We start from the raw sequence: 13,770 nt of genomic DNA on the forward strand, positions 1-13,770 counted from the left end.
ACACCCTCTATAATAAAGACACTAGTTTTAGTCGCAAATTGGTTGTTGCCTTTCAACAGTGACGTATTCAACATGGCCGCCACTATACCTGGGTAAATGGACCAATACCTTCACATGTGTCTATTTCTATATCAAACATGGCGAACACCTCAGTATTGTTTTCAATCCTACTCCTGTTTTTCAGTCGTTTCTCCAATAGACCAAATAATGGGCAGGAAAAATCACATTTATCCTGAAGCTTACATTTAAATCTGACAATTCTGTGGGGTTTTTATCTCTATGGCTTTCTTGTGAGGTTTTCATTGTATTATATGTTCACTTTACTGTATACTTTACCCCTGGACGCCAAACAAACCATCCTCAACGATAACCAACAAAACATGATCAATATAATCGTTTATTGAATTTGTTCCAAATTTGTTTGTGATTCATATAGATCTTTCCACTCGTTGTTAGCAATACCAGGTTCCAAAGTGTTTGTTTACATTGAATACCAAACTGGATGGAAAGATTTAGTTGTCTTCTCGATACAAACCCAGAGAAGGACGACACTGCGCACACCTATTGCGCCCACCTACTGCGCGCACCTACTGCGCACACCTACTGAGCACGCCTACTGCGCACACCTACTGCGCACACCTACTGCGCACACCTATTGCGCCCACCTACTGCGCACACCTACTGCGCACACCTACTGCGCACACCTACTGCGCACACCTATTGCGCCCACCTACTGCGCACACCTACTGCGCAGACATAAAACAAGGCAAATGCATTTTATATTGAAAATAATGATCGTTTTAGAATATGTTGCGCTGATGTAATGATAACTTCAACACATGACATTGGTTTTTTATGCTTTGAATACACGCCCTGCCGTATCATTACCACCCCTTAGCGCGAGATTGAATGACCACAGAAGTTGTGTTATTCACTAGCAATCGAGCTGCAAGTTGCAAACAGATCATATCAATAAGGATCATCGTTCATCACGGGAACTTGCGCGTTTATTTTAGTTTTGATCTCTGCACCGGGTATCGAGGTTCGAGTGTGCTAAATACACACCCACCCATGTCAATATCACACCTGAGCACGAGATTGAAAGACCACATAAGTTACGTTCTTCGGGAATCAGTCTTGCACGAGCGACCGGGCTGTGACTTACAAAGAGAATATCAATAGTTGGGAGGACTCCTGCTCATCACGTGAACTCCAGGGCTTTACCGTTTTTTCATTTTCGAGTTCAAGGAGCGAGAATCTTTTGTGGAACATCCACGCCCACCCGAGTCAATATTACATCTGAGCACGAGATTGAAAGACCACATAAGTGACGTCGTTAAGGGCACAGTCTCTAACGAGCGATCGGGCTGCGAGTTAGAAAGAGAATATCAAATAGTTAGCAGGAGTACCACTCATTTCGGGAACTTGCCGATTGTGTTTATTTCGTTTTCCTCGTCAGGAATAAAGTTGATCGGGAGGCGGCCGGAAGGGAAGATGTGGAATACACTGTTTATCGTGTGTGTAACAATGTTATGTCTCTACACAGAAGGTACGGAGAGTTTTATCAATTCTATTTCTGTCTCAATAACTTAAAAAAACTTTTTTGACTTCAATCCATTTCGTTAAATGCGTGTTTTTTTATGTCGTTACGTGCATGTTTTCTCTCAATAGGTTGCTTAACACTTTTAAGACCAGACGCCCATGTCTGTGTTGAGTTTAACTGTGGCTATTCCTGGTCTAAGATCTCGATGACAGTCCTAATGGACATCTAATCCTTAAAGATACTCAGATCTGGTGTTATCTCACTGAGGCTATCAAGATTTGCCCTGATAAGACAGTTGAACAATGGGAATTCAGGTGCGAGCGGGCTTTGTTTAAAGACAATAGACCGTGTATTGGGCTAGACCTGAAGTCATTTAGGTCGAGGTGCGAGCGGGCTTTGTTTAAAGACAATAGACCGTGTATTGGGCTAGACCTGAAGTCATTTAGGTCGAGGTCCGAGCGGGCTTTGTTTAAAGACAATAGACCGTGTATTGGGCTAGACCTGAAGTCATTTAGGTCGAGGTGCGAGCGGGCTTTGTTTAAAGACAATAGACCGTGTATTGGGCTAGACCTGAAGTCATTTAGGCCGAGGTGCGAGCGGGCTTTGTTTAGAGACAATAGATCGTGTATTGGGCTAGACCTGAAGTCATTTAGGCCTAGGTGCGAGCGGGCTTTGTTTAAAGACAATAGACCGTGTATTGGGCTAGACCTGAAGTCATTTAGGCGTAGGTGCGAGCGGGCTTTGTTTAAAGATAATAGACCGTGTATTGGGCTAGGCCTGAAGTCATTTAGGCCTAGGTGCGAGCGGGCTTTGTTTAAAGACAATAGACCGTGTATTGGGCTAGACCTGAAGTCATTTAGGTCGAGGTGCGAGCGGGCTTTGTTTAAAGACAATAGACCGTGTATTGGGCTAGACCTGAAGTCATTTAGGTCGAGGTGCGAGCGGGCTTTGTCTAAAGACAATAGACCGTGTATTGGGCTAGACCAGAAGTCATTTAGGCCTCGGTGCGAGCGGGCTTTGTTTAAAGACAATAGACCATGTATTGGGCTAGACCAGAAGTCATTTAGGCCGAGGTGCGAGCGGGCTTTGTTTAAAGACAATAGACCGTGTATTGGGCTAGGCCTGAAGTCATTTAGGCCTAGGTGCGAGCGGGCTTTGTTTAAAGACAATAGACCGTGTATTGGGCTAGACCTGAAGTCATTAAGGCCGAGGTGCGAGCGGGCTTTGTTTAAAGACAATAGACCGTGTATTGGGCTAGACCTGAAGTCATTTAGGCCTAGGTGCGAGCGGGCTTTGTTTAAAGACAATAGACCGTGTATTGGGCTAGACCTGAAGTCATTTAGGTCGAGGTGCGAGCGGGCTTTGTTTAAAGACAATCGACCGTGTATTGGGCTAGACCTGAAGTCATTTAGGCCAGGTGCGAGCGGGCTTTGTTTAAAGACAATAGACCATGTATTGGGCTAGACCTGAAGTCATTTAGGCGTAGGTGCGAGCGGGCTTTGTTTAAAGACAATAGACCACGTATGAGCTCAGGCCTGAATTCTTTTAACCGCGAGGTGATGGGCAGAATTACACAATGTCATTATGGAAGCATTGCCTTGTTGGCAGAGCTGTACAGGTGAACCGACTACTCGCTAAACGCCTGATCGAACACAAAAAGGGTCCCAAATCAACAGTTAACAGACACTTACAAATTAACTGGAGACAATCGAAGTCAATTGGGATGAGGTCACAACTGATCATGTGGTTAGAACATGACTATACGAGGAAACGAGGCGACAAGCCGTCTCTAAACAGATACCATGACCTTTTCATAACCATGGTGTCGTATCAACAGCTTATTACGATGATATTATTAGCTATTAGCATTGAGATGTTCCGTGTGTGTCAACTCTTAATCCTATCATTGTGTGACACAAAACTTGCATGTACAGCATGCTCTTAAGACTGTACATCTTTGAGACACTTGACAATGCACAGTGTAGACAGTCCGAAATCTATTGAAGGAAGAACCAAAAAGGCACTTTAGAATATGACTTTTAGTTCATAAGTAATTCAAGTTCTATTTTGTAATCGGGTGTGTACAGCGTTGATCGGCAGGCATGCTAACGCCCTGTTATGCGCTTGTTTTAAAATCACACGTCGTGACGGCGGTCCTTTGCTTAAGAAGTTTGTTTGGCCACTGAACATTCATGGGTTTCACCTGGAACAAAGGCTCACAGTGGCTTATGGCATTATTCTTATAATGTGTCTGTATTTGTTATGATAAGGGGCTAATTCCTCTGTGTCAAAAAGCTCCATTGGTATGACTCGACCCAGTCGATTCGTCGCCACGAATTCAGAATTTGCTGCTTCTAAGACAGTTTAATGGATCGGTAAAAGAATGTTGCTTTTTAATGGACAGACGAGAACCAGACGTTAATCAGCTAACATAGATGATCACGTCCTCACATTCTCAGATAAAAAACCAGTCGGAATTTTGATTTCGCGAATATGGCAAAACCTCGTATCACAAAATCAGTCCGACTGTCAATGTCCTCGCCACTTCAAGCTTGCCCTTCCACTCGACTATACATGAATTGAACTCGGGCATTGGTTAGAAAAGTTGAAGAATACTTCCCATCCGATATTTTAAATGGGCATAAAATCAGTCGGGTTTTCAGTCGATGCAGGTTCAAATTGAATTATAGGCGACATTAATTGAAATGATGTCGTTCATCACCACGTTCTCCAACTAACAGCTTTCAGTCGGAGACGGTGTTTACAAATGGACCATTAACACTGTTTTCAAAATCATTCCGAATGTAGCGACCATGAGTGCTGGTTAATTAGAGCTAATCCTTCAACGATAGATGAAATTTATTGCCGCATTTCACTCTTATACACAGGCGGTTGGTATAACAAGGAGAGCTGCGAGAGTTTAGGCTTTCGGAGTGGAAACATGAGCGCGTGTCATCTCTGAGGTCCTGGAATCTATTCCCTGTTGTTCCTGGTATACTTATCTGATAGAGAGGAACCAACTCAATTGGTTATTTCAGCATGCATTGGGGGCGTAACTACCAAACCGCATTTAGGGCGTATGGGGTGCATTGGGGGGCGTAACTACCAAACGGCCTTTACAGCGTATGTGGGCATGCATTGGGGGCGTAACTACCAAACGGCCTTTACAGCGTTTGGGGGCGTGCATTGGGGGCGTAACTACCAAACGGCCTTTACAGCGTTTGGGGGCGTGCATTGGGGGCGTAACTACCAAACGCCATAAAGGAACGAAACAAATCTAGGGATTCAATTTCAAATTGCCTTATTTGGCATTGTCTGAAAAATGAAGACTACCTCTGCCCCTTAACTGTCAGTTAGCTCAATACATGGTCGATTGTCTTCAAACAAAGCCCGCTGGCATTTAGGCCTAAACCGCCATTGTTCTACTATCTTATCAAAAGGCTGGAAAAGACTTGCTAGTCTGGCTAAAACACGATTTTCCTTCTATGCCTAAGACCATTAGAAGCTACACACCCTTTAAGGCGGAGATTATCTTCACTGGAAGACAAAAAATGAATACTCCTTAAACTTCATAGGTGAGCCAGGACGAAAGCTTCAATATGTAGGCCAACGTTAATAGGCTTAGGAATTCTCTCCGTGTTTTTCCTCCTACAAACGGACCGGAAAGAGAAGCGTCTCTTTCGTGTGGGAGTTAGCCGCTTATTCTCAGACATCATCGTTGGCTCGATAATGCCTCTAACGTATCCCGTGTGAAGCATGAGCAACTATCTCACTCACCTTTTGCTCTCGCGCAATAACGCTGTGAACCCGCAAATTTTTCGCGGGTGTTGTATTTCGCGAATAATATTGTTTCGCGAAAATAAAGATCGCGAACATTTATTCTTTCATAGGAAAACAGGAAGAAACTTTGTAGTCAAAACTGAGAAAATTTGAATATATTTAGAAATTGATTCGCGAAAATTAAGATCGCGAAAATCGCAAAAATTTAAATTTTGATTGAAAAATATCTAAACTTTCTTGGCAAATCATTTTGAACGTTTCCACAAAAATATGATTGCTATTCAAACTTATAACAATAAACCAAGAATAGTCAGTCTATGGCATTTAGAGAATTGAACTTTTTGCAAAATTGATGCGAATTTAGCAAATATAAGCCTGTTGCAGAAAATATATATTCCATATATATTTTCTATATATCTTATTTTCTATTTATTCATAAAATATTTTCTCTAACAGGCTAATATTTGCTCCGTCACAATACAGAGAACTATAGAGAACTAAGCTTTGAACAGAATCCAAGAATAGCCAGCTATTTGATGTTGAGGGAAAAGCGAACTTTATGACAATGTGAATTGTTCGACTAAGTGCACGGTATCTACTTTTAAATGATGTTCTACTTGATAAAAACACTTTGAAACGTTTACATTACAGGAAAGAAAAGTTGAGTACAAGTATTATAAAAAATAAACCGACAAATAATTCGTCGCTCTGAGGTTGTAACCAGGATAATACGTTTGAAGATAAAACCGATTCATCTCTTAGCCTGGTTCAGCTTTGAAATGTGTAATGAGATAACTGCACTCACACCAGACGCCTACAAACTGACGTTTCTTGATCTGATCACACGCCACAAAAACAATTAATTTGAAACCAGCAGATGGATAACAATACGTCTCGATATGAATCGATTAAAGTTTAGAGTTATCGCTACTCGATAAGTTGGATAACCGCCACGACGCCTACATCTCGATTTAAAAAAAAAATTCTTTTATCGAAATGGAAAAATGAAAGATCTGCAGAGATATCACGTGGTATCACGTGGTGTAGCGTTGCATTCGCTACAACTGACGTCAGGCTTTCATGATGGTCGATAACCCTTAACTGGTGCAATGTTATGCGTGTCTTCGTTATTGACCGAGTGTTTCTCTTCATCGTTTAAAGAACGCTGAAAGATAGATGATTTCGGTGTTTCCCCATATTTAGAAAACGTTATCTCTCTGGCTGGCTATTGTGTTGGAAACACTGGACTGTGGCGAACAACCACATATATTACACCTGCAAGGACAAATAGACGAAATGAACATGCCAAGAATGCGCTGGGGACGAGCCTAGTTTGGCATGACAGCGACCTCTATCGGAGGTGAAAATCATTAAGAGATAGCGGGTTGGTACATCGTGTTTAATTACCGTAACGGATCCCACAATGCTTACTTAGCTTAGGGATATTTTCCGCAATTAAATATTAATTCCGCTCGTGCTACGTGGCGTTCCCCGTTTAAATAAACCCCAGGCAAATAGGAGTGACTAAATTCACTAAAACAATTTCTTTTCTTTTTTAGAATAAAGTTTGACATACAAACCAAATACATGTAAAATTTTAGACGTGGAAAATGCTGCATTGTGAACGAAATGGCATCGTTAATGCAAAGGAAAGATAACAAACAATGGTTTCTAACGCTGACACATGGGTTCGTCAACAAACCTTTTAACAGTACTTTATTCACGTGTGTCGGTAACGTCTAGCTTCAGGCAATTGAAGTCCAACTAATGTTACCGGTTGTTACGCTGCAAACTGCGTATTCATTCGAAATAAACTTTCATTTTTGAATGTACTTTCACCTTTAAACTCGTTTGCCTATCCGCCTGCTTTTGTAGATCCATGGATGAGAGTTCCATCATAGGCTCATTGACGATGGCTCCCATACAAATGAACGAATGCCTCAAAGTACAAACCCATTTGAGTAACTGTCTTCTGAATTCTGTAGAATAAGGAGAATCACCTATTCTAATTGAAATTCTTTGAAAGCCCGTCAAAATATCTATAACGGATTCCATCCATGGATCAAAGATGGGCCCCATGTAGATACGACCACGGGTTCCATCCATGGATCAAAGATGGGGCCCCATTTAGATACGACCACGGGTTCCATCCATGGATCAAAGATGGGCCTCATGTAGATACGACCACGGGTTCCATCCATGGATCAAAGATGGGCCCCATGTAGATACGACCACGGGTTCCATCCATGGATCAAAGATGGGCCCCATGTAGATACGACCACGGGTTCCATCCATGGATCAAAGATGGGCCCCATTTAGATACGACCACGGGTTCCATCCATGGATCAAAGATGGTCCCCATTTAGATACGACCACGGGTTCCATCCATGGATCAAAGATGGGCCCCATGTAGGTACGACCACGGGTTCCATCCATTGATCAAAGATGGGCCCCATTTAGATACGACCACGGGTTCCATCCATGGATCAAAGATGGTCCCCATTTAGATACGACTACGGGTTCCATCCATGGATCAAAGATGGGCCCCATGGTAGATACGACCACGGGTTCCATCCATGGATCAAAGATGGGCCCCATGTAGATACGACCACGGGTTCCATCCATGGATCAAAGATGGGCCCCATTTATATACGACCACGGGTTCCATCCATGGATCAAAGATGGTCCCCATTTAGATACGACCACGGGTTCCGTCCATGGATCAAAGATGGGCCCCATGTAGATACGACCACGGGTTCCATCCATTGATCAAAGATGGGCCCCATTTAGATACGACCACGGGTTCCATCCATTGATCAAAGATGGGCCCCATTTAGATACGACCACGGGTTCCATCCATTGATCAAAGATGGGCCCCATTTAGATACGACCACGGGTTCCATCCATTGATCAAAGATGGGCCCCATTTAGATACGACCACGGGTTCCATCCATGGATCAAAGATGGTCCCCATTTAGATACGACTACGGGTTCCATCCATGGATCAAAGATGGGCCCCATGGTAGATACGACCACGGGTTCCATCCATGGATCAAAGATGGGCCCCATGGTAGATACGACCACGGGTTCCATCCATTGATCAAAGATGGGCCCCATGGTAGATACGACCACGGGTTCCATCCATTGATCTATGATGGGGATTCTCCATCATCTATCCATGGATAGGCCCATGGATGGACCGTTGATGATTAATCCCCGTCACAGATCCATGCATGGACACTTTCGCCTGTGGCTCAGTGAAAAAACGAAGAAAAAAATCCTGTTTTCTAGGGATTTTCGCAAATTTGCTGCCGTTGTTTTTATGGCGCAGTCATCACTCAATCGACCGTGTTATCAGAGCCAATATGATGACAATGAGCGGCGATGTTAGTAAATAAATAATAAGACAAGATGTCCCGTCTATTTGTCGAGCTTGTCGATTTCTTATGGCTAGCAGGAGACATTCACTTGTCAGGGTATGAATAGATGGAACGCTTCAGACTAGATGCAGCGATAAGCATGTTTATTTTGATAATACATGTACATAGTTTACCAACGCGATGTCAAAGCAGATATACGTCAACTTTCTTACGCTTACATGCTCGAGTAAAATTCGGTGGTTGGAATGGTTTGTCTGAAGATCAATAATGTACATCTGGTATCAGGGACTACTTTCATATCAAACACATCATCCGATACATAACAGTACAATTAAATATTTATTTTACAGAGATACAAGGCCAAGGAATATGACTATTCTTTTATCAATCTCTGCAATGGATACACGGAGGTATATACATTGAATAGAACATCCTCAAACAAGTAATTCAGGGTGTGGCACGCACGAAAAACTACGATTTTCATTTCAAAAGAGATCAGATTACCTTTGTCATTTTCTAGCGATATCCACCGAACAAATATTTTGGGGTGCGGCAACGAAACAGATTCGTTTGAAAGCTTTGTGAGTTGTTTGTTGTTTGCTTATCAAGTGTTGGATCCAGGATGATCAAAGTGAAATCAGATGACCTTTTCTGTGCAAAAGTAGTTTTATAACATCAATTCTCAATCAATGATTCAGATGGATTACGCAAATCCAAACTCTCATGGCAAAATTCAATTTGTCTGAGGTGTCCTATTACGAATTGCTGAAGACACAATTATAAAACAAGCGGAACTTAAGGGAAAGTTCTCTCTGACAAGTCTAAAGTCAGTGCAATATGTAACATTAACTTTTTACACACAATTGCTAATGTTGACAACAAATCTAATCAAAAGGAAATAACGTTATTTCCTCTTGACGTAGTGCAATTGGTAATTAATTCATAATGCGACTCAGTGTGAATGCAAACCGCAATGTTGTTCTTCCTTTGAACCTAACAGTACGTAAATTATTAAATACATAATTGATTATTGTTGTTATTGCTATGTGGGATAATGGTAAACAAACAAGAATGTCACAAAACGGGAAAAAGTTATTGCTTTTATTGGAAATGATAGAAATATAATAGAAAAGTGGTTACTTGGATCGAAAATCGCCAGATGATTGATTATCCGGCGAATCTTTCCTCAGATCTTATTTCGTGTTATTTGACTGTACACGTGAACACTCTTCACAATTCTTCATCATCTTCTATTCTAAGATGGTAAAGAAAGCACAAAGTGTATTAACTTGCTCTTTTACTAAAAATCTTATTAGGATTTCCGTCGAGGGTGATGTGTTGCAGCTACTGCATGATATGACTGTATAAATGAGAACTATACACGGAGGCACCGTATAGAAAGCTTGGGTTAACATCCTTAAGGTTTTTAGGCTATGCATCTGTCTAGAAAAGGTCTTAGAAAAGATGTCGATTCCATGGACTGAAGCCAGTTGTATATCCCCCATGGCTCTTATTTCGATGCTTTAACCCTGGGAAGTTAATTACACTGTGATGTATTACACAAGTTATATAATGAATCATATCAAACGATTGTATATCACTTTCGCCTATCACTTTACTTTCGCCGTGTGAACAGAGAGCGCAGAACGAGTCAGTGTTTCTCAGAGGAGAGGCAGTTGATGACACCACGCCGCTCTGTCTTGGCCTTTGGTATAAGATCTTAGTCGGGGCTCGGTTGTTCAAACAAATTTTCAATAACACTGGTGTCGGGGCTCGGTTGTTCAAACAAGTTTTCAATAACACTGGTGTCGGGGCTCGGTTGTTCAATCAAGTTTTCAATAACACTGGTGTCGGGGCTCGGTTGTTCAATCAAGTTTTCAATAACACTGGTGTCGGGGCTCGGTTGTTCAATCAAGTTTTCAATAACACTGGTGTCGGGGCTCGGTTGTTCAATCAAGTTTTCAATAACACTGGTGTCGGGGCTCGGTTGTTCAAACAAGTTTTCAATAACACTGGTGTTGACCTAACTCGGCGTTAAGTCTAATTGACTTAAGAGATGACACTAAGCCAAGTTGAAGCCAGCGTTAGTGAGAAATCTTATTTTGAACAATTACACAGTGGGTAAAGGTATTGGCTTACCTTTGCAACACAATAGAAACAAGACCATCCCATTACAGTGTCGGAGGGGTGCAATCGGATCAAAATAATAAATGCCGGCCAAACACCCCTCAAAATAAACTAATCTTTTGTCTGTTTCTTTTGTCTCGTTATTTCTTCTCCAAGTAAGCGCGTTTTGTTCTTTGGCAAACTGATACCCACCGCGAATCAGTTACTGGGCTAATTTGAATTGTTCTATTAGAATGTCGCAAACTTTCGTTGTTTTCTATCAGAACACATCTCCAGGCTGTAGCTGTAGTTGGCTCGTGACTTTATTTACTTGTGTACAAGTTCTTTGCAGCAGTAAGTCACGCTCTTCGTTCTGGTAAACGTATGAGCAGTCTTTGATCAACACTGACAGTAGCAGGAGTTATCGGATGAAGTCCTTTGTTTATAGAGACGTATTTCAATGGAGAAACAAGGGACGGGAACGGGGTTGACATTTCTTAAGTCATGACAAATCCATTTCCGGACATGATGTCAATTACTCACGTGATGAACTAAATAAGGCCTATTCCTTTCTTTTTTTACTGAGGAAAATTGAGGTATTGAGGATAAATCTTTTGTGATGTTTATCGAACCTAACCTTACTACAAATTCAAATTTTAAATTTTGAACGAAAATTTGAAATCTGATCTTTAATAATCAAACATTTTCAAAATGTCCCAATTCACAGGAGTATTAATTTTGTATACGTTATCACAGTTGATGTTGAAGTGCACTGTTGATTGAGACGTCTAAACAATATAGCACTCACATCATGCATGTCAATTATTTATGACCATTGTGACAAATCATCTCTCTCGTTGATAGCTTTTGACAACTTGGTCATGGTCTGGCTGTGTCATAATCCTGCAGCAAGTTGTGTTAGACTTCAGGTAGACCACAGGGCTCCGTTATATAGAAGAGTGTCCTGTTCATGGCTTTCAAATATTTTAAAAACTATCATGTCTGGAGCAGTCACAGTCCTGTAGGAAGCCGTTTTGACTTCAAAAACATTCTAAAAGTGTCCTTGTTGGAGAAATCACGGTTCCACCGGAAGTCTTGCAAAACGACTTTTGAATTATTCTGTTTAGAGAAGTCACGGTTCTATTGGAAATATTTGTTTACTGCAAAACCAAAATATCTCATACCTTTGAAGAGTCGTTGGTGTGATTTCGAGCCAACGAGTTTTGTTTCACAGAATGGCAACTTCTCATTCTCTGAAAAAAGCTCCCCAACTGATAAATGATGATAGATGGTGTGTCCCTGGTAAGCCATCATGTTCCAATTACCGGACGAAGCTGAATACAGGAGGAGAAAGAAACCAAATGAAATGGTCATCAAGTTCCCGTCAAGATTCGCGCAAAAATCACGTGGGGTTTGTTTATTGTGCCATTCATTCATTGTCTAAATGTGTTGGTAGCACAGGCAGTATCATGGCGCGTAGCAGACATTATCAAAGCTGCTGGGTTCCGATTACCGGATGAAGCAGCCGGAAACCATATCATAGTCATCAGGATCTCGTAATGAATCTCGCAAAATCACGGGAGAACGTTTTTTTGTGCATTTTCTTCATTTTTTGAAACTGTTCAGGAAGCCTTGTTGGAAGCAGAAGGACCATGGCTGTCATTGGCTAAGATGGCTGTGGATCAGAATAAGACACGGACTCTGATTGGTCAACGACTTTCTGACCACCGCATTCTCCCGTACAAGGTCAAACTTCAGCAGTACTTTGTGTGAGTGTATAGAAACGACCCAAAGGTTTCCTCTGGAAGGATAAACCCAGCATCGCTGCATGACTTTTTGTTTCGCTTCGGGACATTTTAGGCAAATCACTGTTTCAATCGAGTTTGAAATTCGAAGTGCCATCAACTGACCTAGCAGCCATTTGTTAATGGTTTTTCACTACCTCCGGGTGTATCCATAAATCTAAGAGTGATTTCATTTATTAGAAGATAGCATCCCCTATTCAGTTTATGGTTGGCAATATCAATATCATATTTGTTTTAATGGCATGTATACTGAGTGTTGAAAAATAGTCTCGGTACTTTTGAAGTTGAATATCTTTTTCAAAAAGCAATATTTTTTGGATGCAGTTTCGTTCAATTAGAACTCAGTGGCAATAGGGTTTTGTGTGTATTCGATGGAAAATCGCCAAAGGCCTCCAATGAAGAAAAGCGACTGTGACATTTACTTATGAAAACGCCTATGTGAATTGATAAATCTCACCCCGTAACACAGACAACTCGGGGCAGACTGTCCCCTTCTCTCGCAAGGCGACATGAAGATTATGCGAACGCAGAATACAAAACCATGGAAATATTTTCGATAACACACACATCTCCGGGGGGAAACTGATAAACCTAACTTAAAAACCAATATTGGGAAAACGTTATGATACAAATCGTCTCAACGGAGAGTTAGACGCAAGCCATTTCAAGTCTAGGTATTGTTTTGATTTGAACAACATCACTCATGCGTCATTTTCAAATTTTCAATAAAATTTCCTTTTCCGAACTGAAGGATTATAACTTTCTGAAGGAGAAAGTTGTGCTTTTTGGCTTTGTTTTTCAAAGTGGTATTGGTTGGTTTGAAAAATGGCCGAGCATATTTCAAGGACCAGAAGATTAAGAAACTTTCTGGAGATCGAATGAGACCGAGATATTTCGATTTGGTCAAGTAGTTTTAGCTCGGCGCCAATTTGGTGAAGGAAGTTTGGCCGAAAATCGAATTGGAACCTAAGTACGGTGTAAACCTTACAGCCATCATGCACATGACCCGGTGTGACAGCGGATATAGTCCCCCTGGAGTCATAGTCCGGTAGCATTGTATTTGACCAATTAAGCAGCATGATCTATTGTACCGCTAACCCTAACCAAAACATTTAGCAATGCGGGCTATTGTTACACGGACTATCAGCCCTAGGAC

The 13,770-nt window shown here is 41.6% G+C and overlaps 1 protein-coding gene across 1 annotated transcript in view; it reads left to right on the forward strand.

The window, feature by feature from the left end:
- The first annotated feature begins 1,047 nt into the window (after positions 1 to 1,047).
- The window catches only part of LOC135499134 (uncharacterized), a 54,731-nt gene continuing 42,008 nt past the window's right edge, over positions 1,048 to 13,770 (forward strand). Inside the window, exon 1 of the mRNA XM_064789812.1 lies at positions 1,048 to 1,549. Within this exon, the coding sequence (XP_064645882.1) occupies positions 1,495 to 1,549 (55 nt within the window). The 5' untranslated portion in view covers positions 1,048 to 1,494. The remainder of the gene's footprint in view (positions 1,550 to 13,770) is intronic.

Source organism: Lineus longissimus, chromosome 14 (assembly GCF_910592395.1).
Source record: "Lineus longissimus chromosome 14, tnLinLong1.2, whole genome shotgun sequence".
In the NCBI taxonomy this organism is placed as follows: Eukaryota; Metazoa; Nemertea; class Pilidiophora; order Heteronemertea; family Lineidae; genus Lineus; species Lineus longissimus.